This window comes from Coregonus lavaretus (genome assembly GCF_964263955.1).
Source record: "Coregonus lavaretus genome assembly, chromosome: 22".
Taxonomy (NCBI): Eukaryota; Metazoa; Chordata; class Actinopteri; order Salmoniformes; family Salmonidae; genus Coregonus; species Coregonus lavaretus.
Window position 1 is genome coordinate 27,452,443 of NC_140009.1, and position 16,129 is coordinate 27,468,571.

The window sequence follows — 16,129 nt, forward strand, 5'->3', positions numbered from 1 at the left end:
TATGGCTATTGGCTTCCATTGAGATATGTACAGCGCTTACCGTCATGTAATACAGTTAAAAGTTGTCAAACCAACCTTTTTACTGGTTTCTGTAAAAAAAACTCATATCCACAACCAAACAGCACATACATTGCACGGTTCACAATGTTTTTTTTTAGAAAAGAAATATAGACAAAATCTTTGTACATATATATTTTTTATTCTTATATATAATAAATTTCTATGTACAATTTATTCCTCTTTTTGTAAAGAAACTAAACGAAAGACAAAGCTTTGATTGCAAACAGTGTTTCATACTAAAGCGGCAGAGAGAGAGAGCAAGAGAGAGAATGAAAAAGTGCTAAAATAATTAGTAGAGTGCTGCGACAGAAAGGTATTATGCATCACACCGTTTCTGTGTTGTCGATAGACTTGGGCCGCAATTCAATCCAATTGCAGGTTATAGACGTTGCGGATTTTAAAGGCAATGTTCCCACGTTTGCGGAGACTGCATTCACGGTAAACACCGCATATGTCGACTCAATCGGAAACTACCTTTAAATTTCTATCGTGGAATCTGTAATCAGATCTGCTTAAGCCATCATCCGCATAGCGGTTGTTTGGCGGCGTTGGAAGTGGAACTGCGTTAGACCTGTCAAATCCACAAGTGGCTCCTGACATTATACCTAAAGTGGACATTGCCATTGGCTGCACAGGGTGTCGGCTATCGCCGGTTAACGCTTGATCTTAGGCCTTAAACACAGCTTAACCAATTTGTTTCACAAAAAGGATTTTCGAATCAAGGGCTGGAATTTCATCAGAAATGATCTGGTGATATCACAGAAAAATACCTACACTGTACAGAACTGCACACCTCACTGTGTAAAGCATTGGTTATCACTCTGATCTCTGTTTCAGTCAACACTGATAATAATAATAATAATAATAATATGCCATTTAGCACTGATGACAGGAGGGGGACATCCATCTGCTTTTAAGAGACCCTGTTGTCTTTAACTGGTGATGATCAGCTTAGTTCTGTTTCAGGTAGTAGACCTGTGGTGGACGGCCACTGTTTGCAACCCTGTTTGCAGCTACACTACATTACCAAAAGTATGTGAACACCTGCTCGTCGAACATCTCATTCCAAAATCATAGGCATTAATATGGAGTTGGTCCCCCCCTTGCTGCTATAACAGCCTCCACTCTTCTGGGAAGGCCTTCCACTAGATGTTGGAACATTGCTGCGGGGACTTGCTTCCATTCAGCCACAAGCGCATTAGTGAGGTCGGGCACTGATGTTGGACGATTAGGCCTGGCTCGCAGTCTGCGTTCCAATTCGTCCCAAAGGTGTTCGATGGGGTTGAGGTCAGGGCTCTGTGCAGGCCAGTCAAGTTCTTCCACACCGATCTCGACAAACCATTTCTGTAAGGAGGCATTGTCATGCTGAAACAGGAAAGGGTCATGCTGAAACAGGAAAGGGCATTCCCCAAACTGTTGCCACAAAGTTGGAAGCACAGAATCGTTTAGAATGTCATTGTATGTTGAAGCGTTAAGATTTCCCTTCACTGGAACTAAAGGGCCTAGCCCGAACCATGAAAAACAGTCCTAGACCATTATTCCTCCTCCACCAAACTTTACAGTTGGCACTATGCATTCGGGCAGGTAGCGTTTTCTTGGCATCCGCCAAACCCAGATTTGTCCGTCAGACTGCCAGATGGTGAAGTGTGATTCCTCACTCCAGAGAATGCATTTCCACTGCTCCAGAGTCCAATGGCAGCAAGCTTTACACCACTCCAACCGACGCTTGGCATTGCGCATGGTGATCTTAGGCTTGTGTGCGGCTGCTCGGCCATGGAAACCCATTTCATGAAGCTCCAGACGAACAGTTATGGTGCTGATGTTGCTTCCAGAGGCAGTTAGGAACTTGGTAGAGAGTGTTGCAACTGAGGACAGACGATCTTTATGCGCTTCAGCACTCGGTGGTCCCGTTCTGTGAGCTTGTGTGGCCTACCACTTTGCGGCTGAGCCGTTGTTGCTCCTAGATGTTTCCACTTCATAATAACAGCACTTACAGTTGACCGGGGCAGCTCTAGCAGGGCAGACATTTGACGAACTGACTTGTTGGAAAGGTGGCATCCTATGACGGTGCCATGTTGAATGTCACTGAGCTCTTCAGTAAGGACATTCTACTGCCAATGTTTGTCTATGGAGATTGCATGGCTGTGTGCTCAATTTTATTCACCTGTCAGCAACGGGTGTGGCTGAAATAGCCGAATCCACTCATTTGAAGGGGTATCCACATACTTTTGTATATATAGTGTACGTGCAAACAGTAAAAATTCTAATGTGTTCACAACATGAGTCTGTTGTGGAGGTCAGGAGTCAATTAACTGCAATAATGATTATGCATTCGACAAAGCACAGCTAGGACAGTGGTCATATCCGGGCCACTGAGTCACAGAGGGAAATAATGTCTGATTGATTGTCTATGTGTCAGTCAGCCATAGAGAGAGACAAGGTATGACACTGACCATCGATGCAACATCATGATCACATAAATAACATCACAAATATTCTCCAGTGTATGGATTCTTCCTTTAGACCTTTGGCGAGAGACACAACTCCCAAATGTAGAATATTTAACGAAATGAATACGTTTTTTCCTTTTAAAGCAGTTGAGATAGTCATGCAGATAAGCAGCCTATTGTTTAAACTAACAACTGGTTACAGTGCCTCCCTTAGTTGGACAAATACAAGGGCTGTCAAATGGGCCGAGGCTAGCTTTGACTAGTTGGAATATGTCACGGTCCCCCTGCATACCGAATAAGAAAGCATGTCAATCAGTTAGAGCAGGTGTTTTGGTATGATTGGCCAAATAGTAGTTTGTGTAAAGGGTGACATGCTAGGAGGTTTGCCCAGTCCAGAGCCTCCAGTGAGGCTTCCCTCTTCCAGAGCTCTGGGTCCGGGTGGGTCTGGGGGATTGAGATCCAGACCCAGTCAGTTGGCCTGGACGTCTGGTTCAACAAACAGCAGGTGCTTGTACTCCACATTGAGTAACTACACACTCTCAGGACTACACGCTCTCAGGACTGGACTGTGTGGCAGCTCACAAGGATCACCACATTGAACACCACTCACATCAATTTCACAAATTGTACACGTCACATCAATACGAAAGAGCTGGCTGGGGGTTCTGATCAGACACTGAGGCTCTGTGTGTTTGTAATAGCAGGACTCTCTTCAGTTCTGTTGTGCTCTTGTCTCCTGTCTTCCCCTGCGCCGACATCCGAGGGACCGTTGTGACAGCAGAGGGAGGGGAGAGGACCAGTGTATACATTCTCAACTCGGGAATAGTGAGTAGCAAATGGGGTATAGAAGAGAGGGTGAGGTGGGATGGACGAGCGTCAGGCGGTTGGACGGGGGGCTTGTTTGTGCTCAGCAAGTTTTTAAAAGGCACTGTCCTGTCTGTCACATGATGTCAACAAAGAACTCGCAGGGATTGCCCATAGCGTGCTGGAAGGACTGGCGGCTGGCCGTGAGCTCAGGGGGGACGGCTCCTAGCTCCCGTACCGGGGGGGCCCCGGGAGGGGTGCTGCTGCTGACGGTCTTAGGGGCCAGCCGGGCCAGGCAGTATGGGGGGGGCAAGCCGGGGGGGCCGTAGGAGGAGGCGTGGCTTCGCTCGCTGTGGCCACACGAGCCGGGCCCAGGCTTGGTGAAAGGGGCGTGTTTGTAGGTGAAGGATATGTGGCTGTGGGCGTGGCTGTTCTGTGAGTGACAGTGACTCCTGTGAGACTGAGCGTGGCTGAAACCAGAGAGGGCGTGGCTGTGACTTGAGTGGGCGTGGCTGCTGTGATGACTGTGATGACTCAGCTGGCTGGCGGACCTATCGCCAGGGCGCCTCGCCCCTCGGATGCCCGGTGGCTCGGTTTCACTGCATGTGGACCTGTGACCCGTCTCTTGTGGGGAGGAGTGTCGGCCAGGGCCCTTCCCTGTCCCTGTCCCTGCGCTGGGGTTGGATCCACTGCTTCTGCTTCCTAGGAGAGGAGAGAGGGACACACACATCAGCTTGGCAGCCACACACCTGGAAAACCACACCAGACACACAACAGCAGCTCCAACTCACCAGCTTCTTATTACTGATTTTGAACCGTTGGCTGAATTGGTTGCCATTGCTATGATAATCATGGAGGTTGGACATTCATTATAATTCTCATCCACATTACAGACCTAGGCCTATATTCTATCAGTGTAAGCTTTAACCGGCGATAGCCAACAGCCACATAGCTGATGTTTTGGCGATGTCGTAGGTGTAACTGCGTTGGAGCTGTAAAATCGGTGAGCAGCTTCTCTTGTGATCATTTTCAGGCAGTCATACCCGCCCCACTTGCGTTACAAGTTCAGAGTGAGAAAGTGTAGGCTATATAGAAATAATGACGCTCAAATAAAAAATAATTAAATGAAATAATGAGGATTTCTATCATCCTAATTGAGTTGTTGACAAGATTTCATGGGATTTCTGTCAATGTGACTCCGTGCAGCCAATGGCAATGTCCGCTTTAGGTATAATGCCGGGAGCCGTTGTGGATTTGACAGCTCTAACACAGTTCCACCTCAGACACCGTCAGAACATCAGCTATGCGGATTTCGGCTAAAGCAGATCTGATTGAATCAGGCCCTTAATTGCCAACAGTCAAAGGCAAATGTAACGATACACCTCCATCAAAAACACGTTTAAAAATTGGAACATACTGCATTGGTAATATTAACACAAATGGTGCTTTCATGATTCATTTTTTAAAAGAAAAAGCATTCCATTTCCTTTATTTAACTAGGCAAGTCAGTTAAGAACAAATTCTTATTTACAATGACGGCCTACACCGGCCAAACCCGGACGACGCTGGGCCAATTGTGCGCCGCCCTATGGGACTCCCAATCACGGCCGGTTGTGATACAGCCTGGAATCGAACCAGGTGGTCTGTAGTGACGCCTCAAGCACTGAGATGCAGTGCCTTAGACCGCTGCGCCTCTCGGGAGCCCATTGATCGTATTGATACAGGTGTACAACATCACCATAATTATTATCACATTATCAAACATTTTCCCCTCCTTTCAATAAGCAATGAGCCCAACAGTACTGGGTAAAGTGGTGCATGATTGCCCCCTATCAGTGAGAATGATAGTGCAAGCTTTTGCCTGATTTGATCATCCTGAATCATGCACCTGTCTGAGATTATAGCAGCACAGGACCAACCAACCCTGTGGTTAAGAGAGGGAGAACAGACGGTCACGAGAGTCACACAGGAGCAGGAGCAGAAACAGTATGGACACCAACACACTCAGAGGGAGAGACACGGGAAACAAAAACCTTAAAAGCTATGGTATGAGGAGAACGCAGTGTATATATATAAAGAGAGAGAGTAAGATAGAAAGAAACTGAGATGTAGAGAGGGGAGAGCGCAAAGAGCAAGACTGAAGGCAAGATAAAACATTAATAGTGATGGATTGAGAGAGAGAGAGAGAGAGAGAGAGCGAGAGAGAGATATATATATATAGAGAGAGAGATAAAAAGGAGAGAGAGAAGGAGAGAGGTAGCAGAGAGTGGGTTAGCTGTTAGCTTACCGGTTCCCCAGAGTCCTGAGACTACCTGGTCCATCAGTCTACCGTTGCCCAGCAGAAACAGAGGGAACAACAGAGTTACACACACCTCCCAGCCCAGCCTAACCTGTCTAACCCAGTCTACTGCTGTCACCTCCCAGCCCAGCCTAACCTGTCTAACCCAGTCTACTGCAGTCACCGCCCAGCCCAGCCTAACCTGTCTAACCCAGTCTACTGCAGTCACCGCCCAGCCCAGCCTAACCTGTCTAACCCAGTCTACTGCAGTCACCTCCCAGCCCAGCCTAACCTGTCTAACCCAGTCTACTGCAGTCACCGCCCAGCCCAGCCTAACCTGTCTAACCCAGTCTACTGCAGTCACCGCCCAGCCCAGCCTAACCTGTCTAACCCAGTCTAGTGCTGTCACCTCCCAGCCCAGCCTAACCTGTCTAACTTAGTCTACTGCTGTCACCTCCCAGCCCAGCCTAACCTGTCTAATACTGTCACCTCCCAGCCCAGCCTAACCTGTCTAACCCAGTCTATGGCTGTTACTTCCCAGCCCAGCCTAACCTGTCTAACCCAGTCTATGGCTGTTACTTCCCAGCCCAGCCTAACCTGTCTAACTTAGTCTACTGCTGTCACCTCCCAGCCCAGCCTAACCTGTCTAATACTGTCACCTCCCAGCCCAGCCTAACCTGTCTAACCCAGTCTATGGCTGTTACTTCCCAGCCCAGCCTAACCTGTCTAACCCAGTCTACCTACCTCTAGTCTAGTCTATCCCCCATCCTGTTCTGGTCCAACTGTGGCCTAATCTGTACATCTCTCTCACTGAACGATGAGTTAGAGCAATGAAATATCCTCAGATACTGTACTACTCATGGAAAATGTATTCAGGCAACATCTCTCTCTCTCTCTCTCTCTCTCTCTCTCTCTCTCTCTCTCTCTCTCTCTCTCTCTCTCTCTCTCTCTCTCTCTCTCTCTCTCTCTCTCTCTCTCTCTCTCTCTCTCTCTCTCTCTCTCTCTCTCTCTCTCTCTCTCTCTCTCTCTCTCTCTCTCTCTCTCTCTCTCACACACACACACACACACACACACACACACACACACACACACACACACACACACACACACACACACATAAATGCCCAACTGGAATTGACAAATAAAGAAACTGCAAATGTCAATCAAGACACTCTGTAAAAGATCAAACCGAATAAAACAACTTATGGAAAAGATACAGAGGAGATGTAAACACACCCTCAGTCCTACAACTGTCCTACTGATAGTTAGTCCTGATCCCTCCTCTGTATCATTACTGTATCAAACCTCCGCCATTCAGAACACTCCAGGACAATAAGGATTGAATGCAATGGGAATCCTTTTGAAAGAGACGACTAAAAGTATGTAATAACAACATCTGGATGATTGATTTCTTGTTGATTTGAACAGAAGCTGGAAATCAGACTGAAGAGCACTAGGATGACAAATGTAAAACAAAAGAGAAACTATCCTCCATATTGACTAGTTATTATCATACCAGCCTGATTCCACTCTCCCTCAGTGCAGTGCTATGTCGCCACAATTACAAACAGTGCAGCAGCAACATAGCACTGTAATGTGTCATTTTGCTATCAAACATAGGAGCATTCAATATTGATCAGAGGGTGTGACCTCATTTGATATGTTCATGCTAGCAAAAATCTGCCATAAGTGGATAAAGTCCTTAGTCTGTGTGCATGTCATCTTACGTCAACTTAATTTCCCAGCATGCCAAACAGGCTAACCTGAAATGGCACATTCCTTATGGAATTTAAATACAATACTTTGTGAACAGTTGACATTAGCTGTCATGAATAGTAACAGTCATAATGTCATGTGACAATTCCTCTAAAATATAAATAAAAACAAATAAAGTTTCTAGTCATTTTTATTGATAAGGATGTCAGTGTTAGTAGCCCTGACCTGCAGACTCACCCTCACTGTTGTGGCTGCCTGCACTCCCACTGTGGAAACTATGACAGGGGTCTGAGTAGCCTGGTGGGAAGCCTGGCAGTGCGGAGGGGAAGGGGGGACAAGGGAACGGCTGGCCCCCCAGGGGCCATGGGTTGGTGGCAGGGGGAGGGAGGGGGGCCAGGGTGTCCTGCTCAGAGCCCCCTCCACTGGAACCCTCATTCAGGTTGAGAGACGCCATGTCTGGTGAGAGAGAGCGAGAGCGAGAGCGAGAGCGAGAGCGAGCGAGAGAGAGAGAGAGAGAGAGAGAGGAGAGAGAGAGAGAGAGAGAGAGAGAGAGAGAGAGAGAGAGAGAGAGAGAGAGAGAGAGAGACAGAGAGACAGACAGACAGACAGACAGACAGACAGACAGAGTTAGTGACATCTACTATGAGGTAAAAAGAAAACACTGACTTTGGACTCTACAGTACATTTAACACAGGTATAATACACATCTTATAATAATATACAGTACATAATATATTCTTGCCAAAGTGGCTCAGTGACAGTACTTTGGCAGAGGTCTCCAAAGGTGTAGTAGCACTGTTCAGAGAAGGTGATCTTGTTGACAGTATGTCTCAGGTAGCCATGTTTCAGCAGACTGCTGGCATACTTCCTGGCATCTCTCCTGTCCTTGAAGCCCTCCACCCTCGAGTAGAGCCAGTCCACCACATCAGCACCTGACACAGCAACAACACACTGGTTAAGAAGACTGTAGTCTGCACTACAACAGCAAACACTCATATGATTCTATTGTACTATAATATTGATAGCACTAACCACACCACATCAATCAATGTAAGTAGATGTTATGCCGACAATATCAATAAAATGTATTGCACAGGCGTCACAATTAAACTAACAGTAAGGGATGTAATTGCTGTTTTAAGTCCAACATAAAACCCTTAATTTAGTCTATTTAAATGGCATATACAGTATTAGTGGTAGTCAGCGTCCCCCAGTCCCTCTCACCGATGACAGCGTTGGTGATGGTGATCTTCAACCACATCCTGTCTCGGATCTCCAGACCAGAGTCAGGTAGCTGCATCACCTTGACGATGGTTGCCATGTCCGTCTTACTCGCAGATAGCGGCAAGTCGTCAAATTCTGAAGGGGAGAGGCGGTTGAGACACAGCACATTCACAGACAGTCAGTGACAACATGTTCAGTATGTGGTCTTTCTAAGACTGTGCGAGTGCAACTATGTCTAGTGATTGCAGTAGTTTGTGTGTGAGTGTGGTCATAGTGTGGTCATACCGTAGTGTGGGTAGGGTCCGGACAGGGCGGTTGTGTGGGAGATCCAGGCAGCAGGGTCAATGGGCCTCACTGGTTCAGCTGCACAAACACACACACAGCCAGTTAGAACACATAACCTCCATCATCTACTGTGAGTTTGCTAGTTTGTGCTCAAACTTCTGCTCTAACTTATAAGCACAAACTATTTGGTTTCAAAACGTGAGTTTCCAGCGGAGTTTGAGAGCCCTGTTTGTAAGTGGTAATAACCTGTTGTTGGTGGAACATCGGTAAGTGTCTTACCCCGGGGGATGGTGAAATAGCTTCGTGGAGACGGGTCCCAACACTTGGCCACAGTAAGACTAATAGGACTGGAGGACACATGGGGAGACCGTCAGTTACAATACATTCTACTCACTTCTATAGCTCCTGTGCAGTTAAAAGAACAAGAGGAAACGATAGGAAAAAATAAGAAATGTTTGGTTGAACTAGAAGGATTATGGAGAGAAATACTAGTCTGTATTATACAACAGTCAATAATGCCGAAGCTGCTTGAAAGTCAAACCACTGTTTATCCAATCTAATCAGTCAGCATATCGCTGATATGCTAAAACAACCAGAGTCTTACCATTGCTCATCTTTAAATCCTGTATTTACTCAATAGCCAAATCCTTTGACTGTCTGACCTGACCTGTGACTGTGTTCATACGCAACAGTTTAACATCTCTTGAAATGTTTTCTGGGTTATCTCTAACAATCCTGCAATGTAACACAGTCCTGTTCTTACCCTGTTTTGGAGACGATCTCTCTCAGGATCCTCACAGCGTCATCGTTGCTCATGTTCTCAAAGTTCACATCGTTCACCTGAGGATCACAACGAAAAAGTTAACATACATTTTCACAGATCATGTGTTTAAAATTAACAAGTAGTTGACAAAACGAACAAGCGAATAAAGAAACACAAAATGATTTAGGACTCAGTTCTCTACAAGTTAATCTCCAGGCACTGTTGTAAGGCTTTCAGACGCATATAAAAGCTAGTATATCCTAAGCAGCTTTATACTGTGTGTATGGGTTGAAAAGAGACATGCTGGATCTACAATAAATGGGGTTAAAAGAGACATGCTGGATCTACAATAAATGGGGTTAAAAGAGACATGCTGGATCTACAATAAATGGGGTTAAAACAGACATGCTGGATCTACAATAAATGGGGTTAAAAGAGACATGCTGGATCTACAATAAATGGGGTTAAAAGAGAGATGCTGGATCTACAATAAATGTGGTTAAGAGACATGCTGGATCTACAATTAATGGGGTTAAAAGAGACATGCTGGATCTACAATAACTAGTGATCAGCCACCTTGTGTGTACAAGAGGAGGCGTGGCCAGAGGTTAGTCTGAGTCCAGACATACAGACATCAAAGAGAACTAACAACAGGAAGGAAAAGGAGAGGCAACATGTAGGATAGAGGGCTACGGGAAGGAAGGTGACAAGGACCATTACAAATGGTTGTAAATAGGTCATAGTTTAAATAGGTCATAGTTTAAATAGGTCAGTTTCCAGTTTCCCCTTTACCTTATTGTTAGAACTTAATATAAACATTGTTTGAAACACACAGTATCCAATCATCACTGGCAATGCTATAATAATCACAAAGCAATTTGCTCACTGGACATCTGAAACAGATGTGTGCACATTTGCTTTCCCTCAACGAACCATAAAAATAGAACCCAAAAAATAATTCACAATAATGTACTTTTAGCTTATAATACTTCATAGAAAATGAATGTAAGGCTAATTTGTAGTGTAATGTACCTGTAGGAGCATGTCTCCAGGTTCTATCCTTCCGTCTGCAGCTACAGCTCCTCCCTTCATGATGGAGCCGATGTAGATCCCCCCATCCCCCCGGTCGTTACTCTGCCCCACAATACTGATACCCAGGAAGTTATACTTCTCTGTAAGAGAGAGGGGAGAGAGGATGTCAGTTCAAAGTCTCATGTAGCCTAAATACTATATGGTGTTTAAAGACCGAGTACACTGATGATATTTGTATAAAAAATAGTTGTATACAAAGAAAGAGTGTTATAAAGAAAGGCATACATGAAAGGAAATGAGACAAAAAGGGGAGGTCCTTACCCATGTTGAGTGTGACAGTGATGATGTTGAGGCTCATAGTGGAATCTGTGATGCTGCTGAAGGACGAAGACTGGAAAAGAGAGAGGGAGAAACTTAGTGTGTCAGGCACATACTCACATAACCATTCCTGTTCCCTTTCTCACTCACACACGTATGTGCAACAGTCCAGTGTTCAAGGTGAGCTCACCCGGTCTATTTTGGCCACTTTGTGCCTCCGTCTGCGGCGTTTGTGTCTGCGCATTAGCTGAGAGGATGAGCTCTGCTCTGTGGAGCTGCTGAGTCTGAGATACAATACAATACAACGTCATCTTTATTGGTCCATTATACAGAGACAATGGAAATTTGGTGACTTTTGCTGTCACAGTACCCAGCCCCACCACACAACATACACGACTGGGGAGCAGCACAGGGTCAGCCGCAGGGCAGGAAAAGAGGGGTGATTTGTTGATTTTAGTAAAGAACCACTGATGAAAAGAGGGAAATGAGAGAAAAGACAGAGAGAGAGGGAGAGAGAGAAAGACCATCTACCTGCTGCCGTCATCATCCTCCTCACTGTCGATGAAGGAGCTGGACTCCAGTTCACTGCTCATCACTGAGGCGCTGTCACAGCCCATGGCAGAGTCCCTCGCTGTGCGCTCCGACTTAGAGTGGCCATTGATTCGAGGGACTGGGGAGGAGAGAACCACACAACAACAACAGCAGGTCAGATATCAACACTTTGATACAAGTTCACATCATGACATAACTCAGAGCTGAATGAGTTGGAGAGATGATATAAAAACTGAGAGAAACATTTCCCAAACGTTATAGGAAACCACCAAGAGGAAATGTTAGTATTAAGGATAGGATCAGGACATCTAATGGGAAATCAAGACAGGGATTTAGAAGAGGTGAAAGGCCAGTGTAGAAAGCACCAGAGAAAGAGAAAGAGGCGAGGGATTACCAACCAGTGCACTTGGCTTCTGAAAAAGCTTGAAATATCATCAACCCAAGAGGATATCAGAAACAAATTGAGGCGGCAGGTAGCCTAGCAGTTAAGAGCGTTGGGCCAATAACCAGAAGGTCGCTGGTTCAAATCCCTGAGCCGACAATGTGAAAACTCTGTGGATGTGCCCTTGAGCAAGGCACTCTAATTGCTCCCTTAAGTCACTCTGGATAAGAGTGTCTGCTAAAACGTAACATTTAAATTGGGCCAAGGAGGCCTTTTACTACTGATTCACTATTACACAGAGGATTCACTATCACAGAGGGAAGTTCTCTTATAAACATGGCAAAGTACCTGTATGACGTTTTTTATGACAAACACATTTTCACTGAATGGACTTACAGAATGACAATTTTGAATTGTGCAGTCAGTGTATAGTGAAATTATGTTTTATTCATGTTTAATAAGAGACAGTGATCAACCAAAACAATAACATCTGTGTCCCAAATTCCTAACACCTCTCCACCACACCCATACATACGTACAGTGGCAGGGGTGGAGTCCTGTCTCAGCAGGGTGACAGCGGATTGGCTGGAAGGCTCTGGCAAAGCGCAGAGGGCGTGACTGACCCTTCGTTCTCCGCGAGCGACCAAAACATTCCAACAGTGTGGTGGTGCCCATTACTGACTGAGCCCAAAGGGTGCACACACATACACTCTGACTCTCAAAAGAGCTGTACAATCCTCTTCCTCCCAGGATACGTAACCACACACACACACAAACACAACTAAACAGCAGAGTTTTGTCTCAGGTGCAAAACTCAGACTGCCTGGTGTCTGTGTAGTGGTCCGTCCCTGTGCTTCTCTCTCTCAACCCCTTTGAGCGGGACCAGGGTCTCTGCCCAATGACAGGCTGCTGGCAGTCAGACTCCAGTCCTTATCTACAACGAAGGCAGTGAAAAAAGACCAAAAGAAAAGAGTAAATGTGGAGAATGGTACTGTGAATTGAGGAGCGATAACACAATCTCTCAATATAATATTTTCTCTGTTTTTCTCAGGTGTCTCACAGCAAGGTATATTGACTTATTCAAATTCTTACAGTCCTGGGCATTGTGGTAGGCCTACACCTGATTTATCTGCTACAATACTTGACAAACAATAATAAAAACATATTCTGTTTGGGGACATTGTGCTGTGAACTATAACTCCTTTAGTGCCAAAGCTGCCTTTTATCCTCCATTAGTCAGATTGGATTTGGATTCCAATTTCATTATTCTTTTTGAGCCTTAAAGTAATTATCATGAGGGATGGGAATGTCATATGTCAGCTAAAACTAAGGTATTAGCCTATGGTATGATAAGGTGATTAAGTAGGCTATAACTAGAGAAAACGAATATATTAGGTTCTCCAAAAATACATTCACTTCTCCCATGAATAGAATTGGCGACCTCTTCAATCGAAGGTAGTCTACAACAGGAAAAAACGCTTTCTTAAGCATAAACAGTAGCCCATCTATATATTTTTTCTGCAGCTGAAAGACAATAGTTCCTTTCACGTTCAGCCATATCTAGTAGAATGCATTTCTTTACCAGTATTGCAAAATATAAAATGGCCTTTCAATTTATTGCTGAATAGGTTAGACTCACAATAACCTGCATTAACCTAAAATAAAACAAATGCTATTATTTAATTACATCACATGTATCTATAATTTAACTGCCAGTGGACTACAAACTACCCTATACAGCGATTCCATTAGCAAATTCAATTGTCTTACCTCAACCGCGGGAGTCAGATCAGAGAGACAGTGCTCTCTCGCGACGCACTGAGACACTGAAGAAATTGGGAGCGCGCAAAAATATTACCCCGCACTCCCATCCCATGGCGCGCGACTATAGAATGTCTGATAATCCCTCTTTGACCTACCAGATAAATGCATTCCACAGCGTTTAGAGAGAGCCCAGCAAGTGATGAGAATTGATATTATGCACATACATATCTCTGACCGCCACAGGTGATTGTGCTATCAGGTCATTAACGCCAAAGCCTTCATCACGATGCACTTCCCATAATAGCTACTGTTTAAAGAAAAATGTTGCAAAACACTAGGTTCCAAATATGTACAAAATATAGGAATTTATCATTTGACCTCCATTACTTTTTTATTGAACAGAAATATACTGCATTAATGTTGGCTACATTTTGATTAGCCTATTATACAGTGAATAGTAAGACTATTCCATAATCAATACACTTATTGTAGTTGTGAAAATAGTCCTGCCAAAGCCATAGCGTGATATAGCCAGGCAGACAGTCAGGGATGTCAGTTCACCTCCTACCCCCCTCCTCTCCCAGTGCAGGTAGCAGAGCTAAAATGCCTGTACAGATCCTCTCACATACCTCCACAGTATCCTGCGGGCCCTATAGCTATGTCCACTCCTCTACCTGTCAAACACTGCATTATTCATCTATTCATTCTCACATACCTACAGCCAGAAACGAGAGAACAAGGGATATGTTTACCTCTGTTAAAACACTTTGATTCACCCTGCTCTGCTCACTGAATTCACACAGTGGCACTTAATGAAAGAGGGGAATTCCTGCTATTCTACCGCTGCAGGGCCAGGCAGGATAACGTTACACGTTGCTGCATGGGCCTGGGTCTTTAAGTCAAGGACACAGATAGAGTGGCAACCATGACATTGTATAAAGAGCCCTAAACAAATAAAGCCTAATTGAATTGGATTATATTGAGCAGTGTAGGGCAGCTTTTATGAGCCATGAAGCAGTGTGTTCACCAAGAGGGACATGCCCTGTTCCCTGACACTCATTTAATTAGCACTAACTAACTAGCAGGCAGGCTGGCTGGAAACCAGATGTAGGGAGGGGCGGGAGGGGAGGGAGGGGTGAGAGAGAAGAGAGAAGAGAGAAGAGAGAGAGAGAGAGAGAGAGAGAGAGAGAGAGAGAGAGAGAGAGAGAGAGAGAGAGAGAGAGAGAGAGAGAGAGAGAGAGAGAGAGAGAGAGAGAGAGAGAGAGAGAGAGAGAGAGAGAGAGAGGGAGAGAGAGAGATTATTACTCCTTCAACATAGGGGCTACTACCAGCTGCTATTTCTAGAGAAGGGCATAGGTACATGACACACAGCCATATTTTCTGTTTATCAAATACAAATTTAAGAGAGTGACTATAAAAACAAAGGCTGTAGTGAGAGAAGAGATAGGTTACATGATTCCAGTTCTGTAGTTTGTCTCCCTGTAGGACAACAGGTACACACACACATACACAAACACACACAGATGCTCCTGTATGACACACACATTACAACTCTCTCTTCTCTACAGCACCAACCAGCCTGATGCTTTATCCTGCTCCTCCTAATTAAGCCACATAAATTAATGACTATTTGGTTAATGAGCCTGGAGCTGCAGGATCCACACAGCCAGGCTTGCTGTGAACAGCAGATCTGTGGAGGAAGAGATGGAGTGATGAGATAAAGGACTGTCTCTGGGCATGGATAGAGGAGAAACAGAGGGACAGCAGGGACTGGAAGCTGACGCTTTGCAGTAGAGAGAAAGCCTTCACCTTATGTTGAATGGAAAATATAGACCCCAATATCATCACACTGTTGAACCAGATCCAGGAGTAGTGTTTAAACAGGAATAAGGGTTGAGTGAGATTGAGTGACTTTTATCATTGGAAGAATCAGGCTTGCTCATAATATACCAATTGTCCAAAGTGCCATCTTAAATCTGGTCACTGTTTTTTCACTCTTTGCTGCTAAACACACCTGTATTTCTCAAAGCGCTACACTGCTAAAATTCATTGTGAGTCTAGAAAGAGAGTAGATATGTCATGTGCTTAGTTACTCTCTGGACAATAGAATGGTGTGATGAGAGGAATGTCCCTGAAGGAGGATAGAGAGAGGAAGCCTTCCTCCTCTCCACTGAGCTCCGTGCCAAAAAAATTCCATGACTGTAGCTAGGTTTCCATCCAAGTGGCGACACATTTTCATGTGAATATTCTAAAATCCGCATTTAAAAAATATGCGCATTTCCCAACAGTGGTGTTTCCACCAAACAGACTTGTTGTGGAGTAGTGCACACAAAATGTACTTTTTCGCTTAAGTTGTGTTTCCATCACATTTTCAACTCTACCGATAGCTTTGTCACAAAAACTGTTGCGTTAAATAGCAAATGTGCCTACTCTGGTCTTGGCACATGTGCTCTACCTAACAGCTGGCAGATACAGTGTGGGTAGGCTGTGTGGGTAGGCTG

At 45.0% G+C, this 16,129-nt stretch overlaps 1 protein-coding gene across 2 annotated transcripts; it reads right to left on the bottom strand.

The window, feature by feature from the left end:
• On the bottom strand, positions 1-13,151 carry LOC311150009 (segment polarity protein dishevelled homolog DVL-1-like). Of its 2 annotated transcripts, XM_084187250.1 has the most exons (12): positions 11,462-13,151; positions 11,121-11,214; positions 10,934-11,003; positions 10,613-10,752; positions 9,581-9,657; positions 9,097-9,164; positions 8,818-8,895; positions 8,533-8,667; positions 8,073-8,240; positions 7,546-7,764; positions 5,602-5,639; positions 3,971-4,016 (listed from the first exon to the last, which is right to left on the bottom strand). In XM_084187250.1, exons 1-11 carry the CDS (start codon positions 11,545-11,547, stop codon positions 5,635-5,637), a joined length of 1,140 nt encoding a protein of 379 aa, XP_084043376.1. In that variant the 5' UTR covers positions 11,548-13,151; the 3' UTR covers positions 3,971-4,016; positions 5,602-5,634. The 2 variants fall into 2 exon arrangements, with proteins under 2 accessions (XP_084043375.1, XP_084043376.1); XM_084187249.1 differs by lacking the exon at positions 5,602-5,639 and having other exon boundaries at positions 1-4,016.
• Positions 13,152-16,129: the final 2,978 nt, after the last annotated feature.